Source organism: Pezoporus flaviventris, unplaced genomic scaffold (assembly GCF_033815535.1).
Source record: "Pezoporus flaviventris isolate CSIRO_AGI_PZ_B2104156 unplaced genomic scaffold, CSIRO_AGI_Pfla_v1 ptg000073l, whole genome shotgun sequence".
NCBI classification, from domain to species: Eukaryota; Metazoa; Chordata; class Aves; order Psittaciformes; family Psittacidae; genus Pezoporus; species Pezoporus flaviventris.
The window spans coordinates 1,795,435-1,808,763 of NW_026892621.1; the positions used below are offsets into that span (position 1 = coordinate 1,795,435).

The 13,329-nt window shown below is 43.9% G+C and overlaps 1 protein-coding gene across 7 annotated transcripts in view; it reads right to left on the reverse strand.

The window, feature by feature from the left end:
* The window catches only part of CADPS (calcium dependent secretion activator), a 211,788-nt gene that overhangs the window by 107,442 nt on the left and 91,017 nt on the right, over window positions 1-13,329 (reverse strand). For all 7 annotated transcript variants that reach the window (XM_061472882.1, XM_061472881.1, XM_061472883.1 and 4 more), the window contains exons 7-9: window positions 6,546-6,657; window positions 2,484-2,623; window positions 410-476 (exon numbers count right to left, since the gene is read on the reverse strand). In XM_061472882.1, coding sequence (XP_061328866.1) covers window positions 410-476; window positions 2,484-2,623; window positions 6,546-6,657 — 319 coding nt within the window. The remainder of the gene's footprint in view (window positions 1-409; window positions 477-2,483; window positions 2,624-6,545; window positions 6,658-13,329) is intronic.

A 13,329-nucleotide genomic window follows, 5' to 3' on the forward strand; every position in this document is an offset into this window, starting at 1 on the left:
CACGTGAAGGCAAGATCAATGTCAAGAATGACATACTGAGGTAGCCAGTGATGAAACTTCTGTAGATTTCAGTGGACTTCAGGTTTTACCTGGAGGCTCCAAAGGGAGCATTTGCACCCAAGTACCTCCAGCCAAGATAGATCAAGCTTCCTCCTCATTTCATTAATTCCTCACTACAATTGGTTCTCCATTTCACCACGTAACCATGTCCATCACAAACTCGTGGCTAAAGGTCTCAACTGGGATATCCTTGAGAAGATGTATACATTTAGAAAAAAAATCATGACTTAACAGAGACCCTACACAAAACCACAACTCAGCATCAACCACACAGCACCAAAAACAGCCAGAGGAAAGACTGAAGTATTTCATGTTGCAGTTTAAGATCACTTCTAGTTAAATCTGTTACCTGGACAAGGACAAAGAATCGTTTCTTCCATCTCTTCCAAACATTTTTACCAATGGCCCATAAATACCTAGAAGAAAAGAACAGGTGAATTCAGTACACTAGTGACTATATGCTCTTATCTTGCTTTTCAGTGTGTTTTCTAGAGCACCTACAAGCTGAGTTAATACAGAAGCAGGAGTGATTACAGACTCTTAAGCTCAGCAACATTCATGGAAGTGTTTATTTCTAGCCTGAACAAATAACTTATAAAGAAAGTGACATAAAAAGCTCCCAGAGTCTTAATGTTACACAGTATTAATTCTCTCTTCCTCTTTGTCTTTTACAATATGCTTACAATTTAGAAGCACTTGAATGCCAGTGAATAGCTATGACATGGTCAGGTGGGTTAAGAACATGTTTGCAATGGCAGAATTAAGGCAGAGAAACTGAATGTTGCTTTAAGCCTTCATAAAACCATTTGGCTGAGGGGAGCTGTCAAACAGAAGGACACTTTACTACATCAAAACCAGTATCCACTGGATTGACTAAACCAGGACCCTTTGCCAAACAGTTTAAGGTGAATTCCTAGAAACTCGTTGGTTACAGATATTCAAGCAAACTGAATAATTTCTGAGGAGGTGTGAATTTACTGTTTTCTAGACAGGAAGAATTAACTTTTAACATTAGTGTCTAAATTGCATTTAATCTCTGTGATGACGTGGCCACTGTGACACTGCAATATAAACACTAGCAAAAATAGCGGCAGCATCAGATTAATAGTAAAACCAAGGACATTATTCACTGTTATGTTTCATATATCATTATAATTATTTCAGTTCTAGCTCAATAAAGAGAAAAACAATTCCTTTTTGGTTATGCTCGTGGTTCCTTATGCTAGAAGAGATCCAGCATATTCCTGGTAAATGTTTAATCCACAAAACTCCAAGTCATGCTCACGTTTGCACTGAGTTCCTGGCTGGTTCAAGAGCATGGTTACTTGTCCTATTAGTGCCACTAACATCAGCAGAAAGACAGTCTCAGTTCCGAGAGCATACCAGTATTATAAACCACATCATTTTAAGCAGCATCTTGCAAATCAAATGTCACTTGCAGAAAGCCTGAGGAAAGCCTGGACTGCTCAGCCCTGTTGCTATGAGCTGTGGTTAAGGAAACAAATGTGATGGGTGAACTGTCCTTTCTTGCTTTTGGTATCTGTGGTCATGAGGGAAAAATTAAAGTTCACATGTGGCTACTGGCTCTGATCTCATTAGCAGAGAAGACGGGAGGAGAAGGAATTAAAAAAACATGAGTGATCCAAACCATCTAATAATGGATTGAATCTAACAAAACACTATGAAAATAGAAATGCAACCAAGTCACTTTTATAGCACTGAGAACATAACAGGTAAAGAGTTATTCAAAAGAGTGACTTTCCCGGACAGTTTCTACTTTTTATCGCATCCTGTGACCTGAAGAGCAAACAGAGGAAAGCCTTGCCAATGGCGTTAGCTAGGGCTTGCCAAGGATGATTTAATTTATAACTGCATGGCACAAAGGTGGAAGCCAGGGGTAGGTGTCAGGGATTTCCCTCGGCCCCACATCCTCCACCACTCCCATCTGGAGAGCTGAGGTTTCCCTTTTAACCTTCCAGATCATGACTCCGGGCAACTGCTATTTAATTGTGCTGTGTGTCTCTCTGTAAATAATGACAGTCACACTGGAGTGTATTTCAAGCGGAAGGAGTGCTGTGCTTTGGTTCTGAGAAGTCAATACAGGGAAACACAGAATAACTTAGGAAACTACACCACTTCCAACAAGAGAGGCAGGCAGCTCACCCAGTATTTCCTTAGAGGAAAAAAAAACAACCTAGCAATTTACTGAGGAATACTGTTTGGCTGATATGCATTAAAAAGGCTATGCTCAGAACATGGAAAGTGCATTATAAATGACTGAACTAATGCTATTTTTACATTAATCTTTCTTTTGACCTCCTGTGACCTTCAGAAAAAGTTTCTCTCAAAGAATCTTAAAAAAAAAAGGCCTTTTCTACTGTACATTCACAACAAATTGAGTTCAGAGCAAGACAAGCGTTTACCCAGAGTGCTTCATGTTTTGAGGCTTATCCATTCTCACAGCAAGCTTGATCTTCAGGTCTTGATCTGGGCAGTTTTTGGAAACAGTCATTTTGTGCCATTCTGATTGCTTTGGGCTATTGGGAGTAGGGTGGAGAACAACCTGCAAGCATTAAAAACAAAGTTAAAGGGAACAATTATTGACAAAATGGGTTTTAATGGGGAACAAAACTGCATCAAATGAGCTGCTTTTGCCCTAAAAGTCAGCCTGGAATTTCTGTTCACATCAGTGAGGATGGCTTTTTATTGCTGTTTTGAGGTACATCTTACTATTTTGAGAATAGGTCGTATATTCTTTGGTTCCTATATCTACTGTGCTATTGTTCATGTGGCTGTGCAGAACAGAACTGCATTATCAGTTCCCATCATTTAAGGAAAGATCATGATAAATGAACTTGTAACTGTCCAGGTAAATCAGTCTAGAAGAGATGGTGGACTAATGTGAATAGCAAACCAGCAACAAGATTTTTTTGCAGAGGTTGCTCACTGCAATCTTCCATTTTCAGACCTATACAACTTGGTCAACCTCCAGCCTTCCTGACACTTCCCATGTGAGGGGTGCTGTTTCATGGGCTCAGAAAGCTCAACATAAAATGCCTGATCCATTGCTGTTATCAGGTTGTGGGGAAGCTGGCTTCATTTTTTGCTTACTGTTAAGACTGGATGCAGTAGGTTACATTTTAGGTAGGCTGGTGTGTTTGGGGTCCCTTCCAACTCAAACCATTCTATGATTCTATTCTCCCAGAACTACACCACATCTACCATCTTCTCCTGGTGTTGCCTTATGTGTCCTTCGTGGTGGCTTAACCCTCTCTCTTCTATGCTTATTCCTCTTCTGATGCTTCCTCTCTCAGAGGTGACTTTGCCTGGCACAAATTCATTCAAGTCTCCACTGTCCAGTAGTGAGATAAATCTCCTTTAAACCCATTCACCTTTCTGCAAGCAAATTATTTCACAAATGGCAGCATTCCCCCTCGTTATTTGATGTGCTGCCATCACTCATCCCTTGATCACACTTGGTCCATGCTCCTGCGAAACTCCAGCCCCAACCATAATCTTGTATTCCTCTGCTCTTCAACTTTACTGCTGAGTCAACAACCAAAGGCTGTTTTCCACCAAAATATCCTTGATGCTATTGTCCTCTGATGAATGATTTTAGGAGTCTCTTACCAAGCCTCAGGTTAACATCAGTAGATTCTCAACTTCACTCTTATGCACCAGCATTATTTATCATTTCTTTTATTGATTAGACTAATGCTTTCTCTGGCAGGAATCTGAACCTATCAGTTACATAGATAACCTAGAAACACCAGTCTCTACTACATCACTCTTGGATAAACCACAATTCAGTAAATACTGAAGACAAAAAGAGAGTCCTCCCTGCAGGGTGGTGTTAGTGACACAGATGGCCCCAAATTCTGAGGAATATCCGAGGACCCCCATATAAGGCAGGTGATGAAAGCACATAGACTTGCGTTAAACTGCATCTCTTGGCAAGGCAGCAGCCACTCAGAGTGTTTGGGATGCTCTCTACTTTGATTTCTAACTCCTTTTCATTAAAAGGCGCATAAGCTTTCCTCAGTGTTGTTGCAATTCATGGCTCTTCCCCTCCTTGCTCTCAGTAGATGAAGTCTTGGCACAGCTGAAATTGTGGGAGCCCTGCCACTGGCTTCAATAGGGCCAGGATGTATTCCCATGCCTTAAGCCGCCCATCCAACAGTTCAGGGCTTGGGAGCGTTTTCCAGCTCTCCCTGGTGAAATGAGGAGTGCCGGCTGGCTGCCAATTCAACACTTGCAATAGAAAGTGGGCATTGTACAGGCCTGGCAGAGCACAAAGCTACTTCTCAAAGGGCAGCGAGCATGGGTGTTTTTGTGTATACAACCTGCTTCCCTCCTCTCTCTGTGCAGACAGGTCCATGCCCACTCCAACAACTAAACCAGGGGCTTAACACGCTCCCGGTTTCATTATTTCATTACAGAAGAAATCCTGATGCAGCCTGAGCAGACACGTGTCATCTCTCAGCTTCTCCGGGCACACTGAGCATCCCTTTGAAGTCTGGCCATTTGAAAGCACTGGTGGCCACGGGCCAGGGGATATCACTGCCCAGCTCCCCGTGCTCACTGCTGCTGGCCCACGTCCTTCAGCCTGCAGAAGCTCAGGGCCAAGGGATGGCTTCCCGCTGGATAGGAATTAAAGCGCATCAGTGGGGCTGGCTCATCAGCGTTTCAGGGCAACAGGGGCCGCTTTGGGCCCTGACATCCTTCCCAGAACAACATGCCTAGCTAAGTGCTTCCCGGGACCAGCAAAGTCAGCACTGCTCATGCTTGCCAGTGGAAACAAGACTTACAAAGCAAGCGGGTCTACGCCGAGTGTAACCGCTCAGGGGGAAAAGCCCTGAATGGCATCGTGGTTGGCTGGGTGAAAAGCTCTGCTCAGCATGCTGCAGTGAATAAAGGCAACAGTACCGGGCTGTCTGAAGAAGAAGGTTTTGAAAATAATCCTGAAAATACTATGAAGCTGTGCAGCAAAGCAACTGTAGGTCTCCAGCTGGGGTACTGCAGCCTAGTGTCGTCATTCCCTTTCTTAGAAGAGGAGGAGGACATGGAGAAAGGAAGGACGAAGGTGTGGATGAGGGAAATCCAAACTGCTGTGACCCTCTTTGAATACAAGATTGATAGGACAAAAGAAGAGGCTGCTTTGCTTTTCTCTCTCTCAAGTGCAATAACAAAGGATGTTACATGAATGTGAAAATACAGTCAAAATGAACATAAATTATATGAGACAAAAACCACATATAGCACTCTCCACCACAGAGACAGAAATTAAATCAACTGCAAACTAGGACCTCAAAGAACATTTGGCACTTGTATGAACAGGATGAACACAAACCCACGTTAATTAGGAAAAACTTTGTTGCATGGACAGACTCTCCTGCGTTAAGGCACAAGCTGACATGGAGTTAGCAAGAAACATCCCAATGGGTTAGTCCACAATTGGAAATACTGTATTTGGGCTTGCCACAGGATCAGTAGGCTTCTTGGCCATGGCTTTCTTGTCCACAGCCATAGAGACAGGGCAGGCAGCAAGGTGTGCTGCAGACAGAGCCCAGCGTGCTCCTGGACATTGCTCAGGTCATGCTGAACTGTGACCCAGGAGGTGCAGCCTCTCTTACCCTGAACCAGTTTTCACGGGGCCTTCACCACGCTGATGCTGCTGAAGAGCTGAGGAAGGCATGGCAGGGAGTTTGCTGCCACTTATGCCTGGGGCCAACACAAACTATACAAATCTATGCAGATGAACTGAAATGTCCCAAATCCACAGAAAAGTGCTGCCCACAGATATTCTGGAGCTGTGGGCTGCAGCAATGGAGGGTCACCAGCGGGCACTGGTTTAGGGACCACAGTTGGGGGGCAGAGATGGGTGGGAAGGTTGGCTCTGTGGCCAGTATCCTGGGAATCTGAGCCCTTTGCTATTAACACCATTGATAGGAGCAATGAGCTCCCGTGTTTCACTCCCCAGTGCAGCCCCTCTGAAACCACCGGTTCAGTCACAGTCCCCAGGGTAAGCCAGGATTTGAAGCCCTTTGCAGTGAGTACCGCAGTCAGTGCTTTCAAATGCTCAAACTGTGCACCGGCTGCTCAGCAGATATGAGAGCAGCTTAACACTCTCCTGCCAAACTTCAATCCTTTCTTTTTTGCTTCAGCATAATCCCCCCTTTTCTGCCTCAGGAATGTCCATTTCCGTAAGCAACTTCTAAGGCTTTCCGGACTGCCAATATCACACACAAGATCCTCTGCCTTTGCTCAGTGCAGGCACAGCCAGCTGAACTGCTGCCATTAAAAACTCACAACAAAGACAGCATGCGAGATGCACTCCTTTACAGCAGTGGAGAGCTTTCTTTTCCCCCGTCTTGAAGCTTGGCAAAAAAGCAGATCATGTTGTGCTCCAAGGATATTTCCGTACAGGAGAGATTTCTCTAGAAAAGCAAGGCCAGAAGGAAGCATTATTAAGCTCAGAATCTTACCCTCCCAAGCTCTTTGTCCTCCAAAGCCAACACTCCCGTGCTCTCCGTGAACAGCTTCACCTTCACTGCAGGAAGCGCGTGTGTTGTCGTGAAGTCTCCTTGGGTGCCCCAGCTGTGAAAATAAGGACATGGAGATGCTCAGATCAGCAGCACTACAGCGTGGGCATGCAATGGCTAATTGAAAATGTCCTGCGTGGCACAAGCCAAAGGGTATTGACAAGGGTATTAGTTATCTTCTTTGGGACACAAACTGACAAGGGTATTAGTTATCTTCTTTGGGACACAAATTGACAAGGGTATTAGTTATCTTCTTTGGGAAACGTGGGACAGATGTTTGGAAAACCCAAGATGGTTCTCTGGGGGGAAAAATGGGAGTATTTGGGAGCAGTGTGAAGCAAAATCTAAGAGAACTTTTTTATTTAGAAAGAACAATATGTCTCCTGCAGTGACAACCTATATATAGCCACAACAGGAGTTGAGGATTGAGGACATCTGCACTCAGGATATCTGCAACTGCTCATGCTCCTGCTCTTCTTTTGCCTGATTGACCTCTTCTTTCCAGGCTGGTAGCGAGGTTTGCTTTCTCTGAAGAAACACCAATTTAACCTGGGTTCTCTTCCAAATCCCAGCCCAGCCCTCCAGCCCAGGTCAAGTTCAAGCCATTACATCTGGAGTAATCTGCTTGCTGGGACTGCAGAGCAGGACACCAGCTCCTTGGGGATGGGACAGCAGTGGCCAGAAAGTGGCCACCTCTTCAACTACATAATGAACCAAGATCTGAGACCACCGTCTACTATTTGTTCTGGTTCCATGGAAAGGATGAATGGCGACACCCACAATGTCCTGACCTGTGCTGGGAGGTATCCTCATGGGGTTCTCTTAAAGATACCCAGATGTTACACAGCAGCCAGTGTTGATTTAGAGATAGTGGGGGAAAGAAACCTGTGAAACACACTACCCCTGTTCAACACCCTAATAGGCTTTTCAATAGGCTCCTGAAGAGCCTCCACAAGTGGTGTCACTCAGAACAACACATCAAATTGGTCACCTGTTTTCAAGTTTTTGAGATAGAGGAAAACTTCCCCTCTGGCAAACTGGCACAGACTGAAGAGGGTCACAGAGCAAAAATTAAGTGAAACTTGAACTGATGCCCATTTGTAAGCTTTAAACAATTTTGAAAGCAGAAGAGAAGAAAATACCTTCCACACTAAGGGGTAAAAAGTCATGTTGGAGACTTCACGGCTGTGTTTCAAGCTTTGTTTCTATGGCTTAGAAAGTTAGAAACTTACTAAAATTAAGCCAGACAGAAACTTCCAGACAGAGCAAAGCAAAGCATCCCTAAAACCACACTTGCCCTTGTTAGCAGAGAACAGGGCAGCCAAAGACGAAGGGCAGAGTAAAGACTAGGGAAGGGCTCACCACTGCAAGGAAGATGCTCCTCAGCATCTGATTGTGCAGAGGCCCAGTGTGAAACCAGCAGATAAAAAAATGCTTGTTTAAATTTTTTGTTCTGTCTTTATTTTTTAGTGCATATATATATATATATATATATATATATATAAAATTCTTTGGGAACTAGATTTCTGTGTTGTTCCCAGATACCCTGAAAATTCATCACACTGAACCTCATGCAAAGTGTACAAGCAAGCTTGAAGAACAATTACAGACAAGGTGCTGCTTATAAACCAAGAGTGTGGCATGAGCAACCCCTCTGAGTAATGTGATGGCACATACACTGCGACTTAGAATACCGCAAGTCAGATGAGAGATTATACCATATCTCACTAACAACTTCTATTCACCCTCATGCTATTAATGACACTTACTCTACATTGTCCTCAAACTAGATGCTCTGCTGAAGAAATGCAGTTCCCTTGAAATGACTGAGAAAAGGCTCAGTTGACATGTGGTCTAGTGACTAGATAATCTTTAAACATAAATACCAAATAGCAGGTTTTGCATTTGGAAGGTTATTGGAAACAATAATTTACTCCTTCCTGCACACAAAAGGTATGGGGTTATGCTTTACTCTTCACTGAGCAAATCTTGTCCAGCTAATGTAGCAAATGAGTGTGTTCAGTGCAGAGCTGATTAACAAACTCAGTTTCTTTGCCAGCTTTGCTCTCAAGTTTTCTCTCCTGGTGTCACTGTTCCACATATTTCACCTTTTATGATGATGCATCAAACTGCCACCAGTGTCAGGGAACAGAGGCTTAAATTAACTACAGCACTACAGGTCCAGCCACATCCTCAGTATTCTTATCTTTTCCATGTGTGAGCCATCAGCTACCTAATAAATGTTTTAAGCATAAGAAACAACCTTATTTTCTATTTGCAGCTTTAAGTCACAGGTTATGTTTTCTCTCTTTAAAAAAACTGTGCTGTCACCGGCAGGAAAAGTAGGAAGATAATCTTGCTTTGGGTAAGAGGCAAAAGGAAGAAAATATCCAACCTTACGCTGTGTATTTTGACAGCATCTGCTTTATAGAACTCATATCTCTGTTTACTATTAAAAAGCTCTTATTTGCTGAAGCATTCCCAGACCATATGTTATCAACAAATGTTACTAACCAAATACAAACAGTAATTTTCATTAGGTTTCCTTCATGAGAACAACATTAACCACAAAGGGAATAAATGTTTCAAATGACAGTAAACATACATAGCAAACCCTTGACAACACTGATGCTTACATATTCATACCCCCAAAAGCCCTGAAAAGATCTCAGCCAACAGAGACCCTTCGAAGTTGGGTTTTGTGCAGGTTGAAGCCTGTGGTGATGTCATTAGTTGCCATAGTGATGCTCAGCATAAGGCCATAATTCATGTCACCAAAACATCATTTGTATTCAATCTAAGTATGCGGTTTATCTGGGCTGTGTATTAAATTATTGTTCAGAAAATTAGCTCTGGACAGTAGTTAGGCATTAGGATCTTCTGAGGGACTAACCAAGTAATGGTTTCATTCCCATATTTAATCATTAAGCAGGTGATCACTACAAGAGTTTATACACTCAGAAAGTGCCTTGGGAGCCATTCTCGGCAAATCTCGTGATGCAGCCATGCTATCTTGTCCCCATATCACAGCTCATGCTGACACTTCAAAGCAATAATTCATCTGCAAACAAGGACAAATAATGTCCATCCATCCACCCGTCTATCTACATATATAGATGGAACAGAGAAGAAGACCACAAGCAGGAAAATCCTGACAGTACTTTCTGACAGTTAGAACCACACTAACTATCTGTGTCCCACTTAAATCCTCAGCCCAGCATTTGTTATTGCCCAGTTTATCCCAAAGCCTGGAGCTGACCAAGAAATGCTCCTGTGCACAGGGTCTTTGCTAGAATTATCACCCTATTTGTGGTATCTCTACTGTCCCAGTGATATCAGTAGGACCTGCTTGCGTCTCCAGGGTTTATAGTTAAGAATCAAACTTACGATGAGCAGGCTAAACTCTTCTAACTGCAAACAGCCAGAGAATGAGATATGCCCCTGGTGATCTTCTGGCAAAGCTTCAGGCCGATGCTACTCATACATTCCCAGCTTACAGACAAAACAAGTAAGACCACCTGGGATCCTCATGTTGCTGCCGTACCAAGCTTTTACCCTTTTTTGCCATAAGATCACTGCAGAAACAAGAGTCTCCATCCTATGAATGTGAAGTGCTTTACATCCTGATATTTGGCTGTAGCCTTTGAGTGCTACCAAAACACAGACACAGCCATTATAAAGTCATAAATTACTATGTAGCCAAAACGAAAAAATAATTCAAATGCCAAGGCACTGCTATGTTACAGAGTGTAAGAAACTGTTAGGGATATAAATAAGGCTTGAGCTAAACCCTGCAAGAGTCCTTGTCCTGATGGCACTCACATACCACATCAAACCCGGCAGCAGGGTCTCTGACTCCAGCTGTTTTTCTCCACAACATCCCACTTCTAGGGCCTAATCAATGATTTTCTTGTCCATCCTTGAGAGATACTGACTTAGTCATTTCACCTCTAGTGTGTAAAAGTTCCCCTAAAGGGAATTTTAGCACCCATGACTTTCCTATCAGTGAATACACATGTTAATACTCAGGAGAATGCATTAAGTTCCTGTACTGTGGTCTCCAGCAAGTCTGCTTCGTCCCTGCCTGTTCTGAAACACTAACCCTTCTTCCATCACTGCTCTTGCAACTTGATCTAACCAGAACACCGATGCCTGTGATTTCTATAAATAATGAACAAGCACAACTGTGTTATACTGGTGGGCCATGAATCAGCCCTCTTAAGCAGCTCGGCCTATCAACAGGCTAACACGGGAGCAGCTGGAAAGTGATGTGCTTTTGGCATGGTTGACATTTAAACATGATCTATGACCAGTTGTCATGGGCTTCAGAACTGCCAGAGGACACCTTTTCTCCCTCTCCAGATATAGCTATTGAAACGGGTTTGCTTGCCAGCTTGTGTGGAAGAAACATGAAAAAAATCAGAAAATAGAAGTAAAAATGTGTATTCAAGGAGAGCTATGCTCTTCCCTTGGTGAGTTCACTCCAGGTGTCCATCACACTCAATGTACACAGCAATATCCTGGGGCATGCCCAGGGAGATGCTGTCCTTTTGCTCTGTTCCCACAAGTTGACTGTGTAAGTATACAAGCCTTGCAGAACAACACTCCTGCACATTGGTCAGATCTGCAGTAGTTCATTAAGCCACCTGCTCAGTGTGGTTTTTCAGATGTAACTGAATCAGCAGCAATTCCTGTGTCCCCTTCCACGCCAGGAGCACATCCTTGGGAATGCAGAATGCGCAGCTGATCTCATCCCTGCACATAGCCCCCTTAGCCAGCATCACCCATCTTCCTGCAGCAGACAGCTGCCCACAGAGGCAGGAAGGTCCATCTGAAAGACCTTTAGCAGATGTGACCATGTGCGGAACAAAATCTGCAAGGCCAGCTTAACCTCCCTTGCTGTCCTGGGATGAGAGCTGCTGGGAACTCAAGGACCATTCTGGCTGCCTCCTTCATGAACTGCTGGTGCAGGCAGGAAAGGGTTATGCTCCATGCACTGCTCTTCATCCACATCCTTCACCTCGACTCTGCCAGCACACACACCAGCGTGTCTGTGTCCCTCCAAAGCTGGTGAAGGGAAGCTCATCAAGACAGTGGCACAGACAGCAGCCTTATAAGACACTGCCTGTGTGTCTTCTCCTTTTTTGAGGAGACACGTATCAGCAAAGTCACCTTTTGCTGGGTCACTGCTTCACCTGGTGGGATGTTTTTAATCCAGCCTTGGTTTCTCAGCTGACTGCAGTGCCCAGCTGTGGTGCCTGCTGCAGCTGGATCCTACTCTAAGGATGGAGAGGTCCAATCCCACTTCACTGCTGGGAGACCGAAATGCTATGTACAGTCTTGGTCTAGCACTTCCAGAAATCCTGCTTCACAAATGATGGTGTTTCTTCTTTATCCTATTCCTTCCCCCCAGAACAGACCTTCCCAGGAAACAGCCTTAAATCTTGGGCCATAAAGCATGTATGCCCAAAGCTTGAGCACTGAGAAAAACAAGAGTTAGAGAAGCAGCACACCAGGCCCTGAGCTAACCCACCTTCATGCAGCTGATGGAGTAGTACACCTTTTCCTCTAATGTAATGCTAAAGTCTGTTTCCTTTTTACATATTTCTAGAGATACAAGTAAAGAGGAAAAAAAACAGTTTTTAAGTTTGCTTAACAGTTAAGTGTATGTGAAGAAGCATGCAGGAAAGCTTTTTGTTATATTCTCTAATGCTTTACATATACCAGCAAAGATATGAAATAGGGGTTGACAACCAGCATTGTGGTTATCATGATCTTTCTGAACTTCTCTTGCCCACACTCAGAGGCTGCAGTTCATTATAACAGACTAACAGACACACAGACTTACTCATCTCAACAGCAAAACCTGATGCAGGGATGGCAATAATTCAATCAGGATGAAAATGCTCATTTCATTATCAGAAATGGGTATTTGTGAACTTCTAGGAATGACATAACTGAGACACGGATGCCTTGTGCTGAGCCCTTCACAAGCAGGCAGCTCACTCCTCTTTGGAAGCAGTGCTCACACCTGCACCAGCTGGGTCAACGAAGCTGTAATAAAAAGAAGTAGGGCATGCCAAAGCCTTCAGGAGAATATATATTTTCTGCAACTCCCATGGTAACGGCAATGGGTAATAGGGGTTTGGTTTGCGTCTGAGACTTGAAAAAGCCCAAAGGCAACAGAAGGATTCAGGCTTTGTTTTGGGCTCTCCAAGAAAACCCACAGCTCACACAGCTGGGGACCAACAGGGTCCCATAAACCACAACCAATCTGGGGATGCTGGGTTAGGGGTAGTTACAAACTGGATTGCAACTTACTGCAGTAGGGCCACAAAACTCGGCTGAGATCAGCCGAGTTCTTCCAAGAAACATAACCCAGTTGGCGATGCATCACCTCAAGAGATATCATTACTGAAAGGTAAAAGATGATTTAGAAACAAAATAAGGTGTTGAGTAAAGACACCAAACAAAGAAGGAAGCACCTGTTCTGCAGCATTCAGCAAGTGCATCACGCTGTGGATGAACCACAAGAGGTGTCAATTCCTCCCACCAGCAGCAGCCAGCCACCAACAAAGCAGCAACTCCTTTAATTCATTTGGTGGGGTTTTGTGGGACTGAGTTTGGATTTCACATGCTGCAGGGGGCCTCAATGGAACTGTGTCTCTGAGGAAAGGATTTAAGATTTAACTATCAGGAGAGAATGCTGAGACACAAGACCAATCAC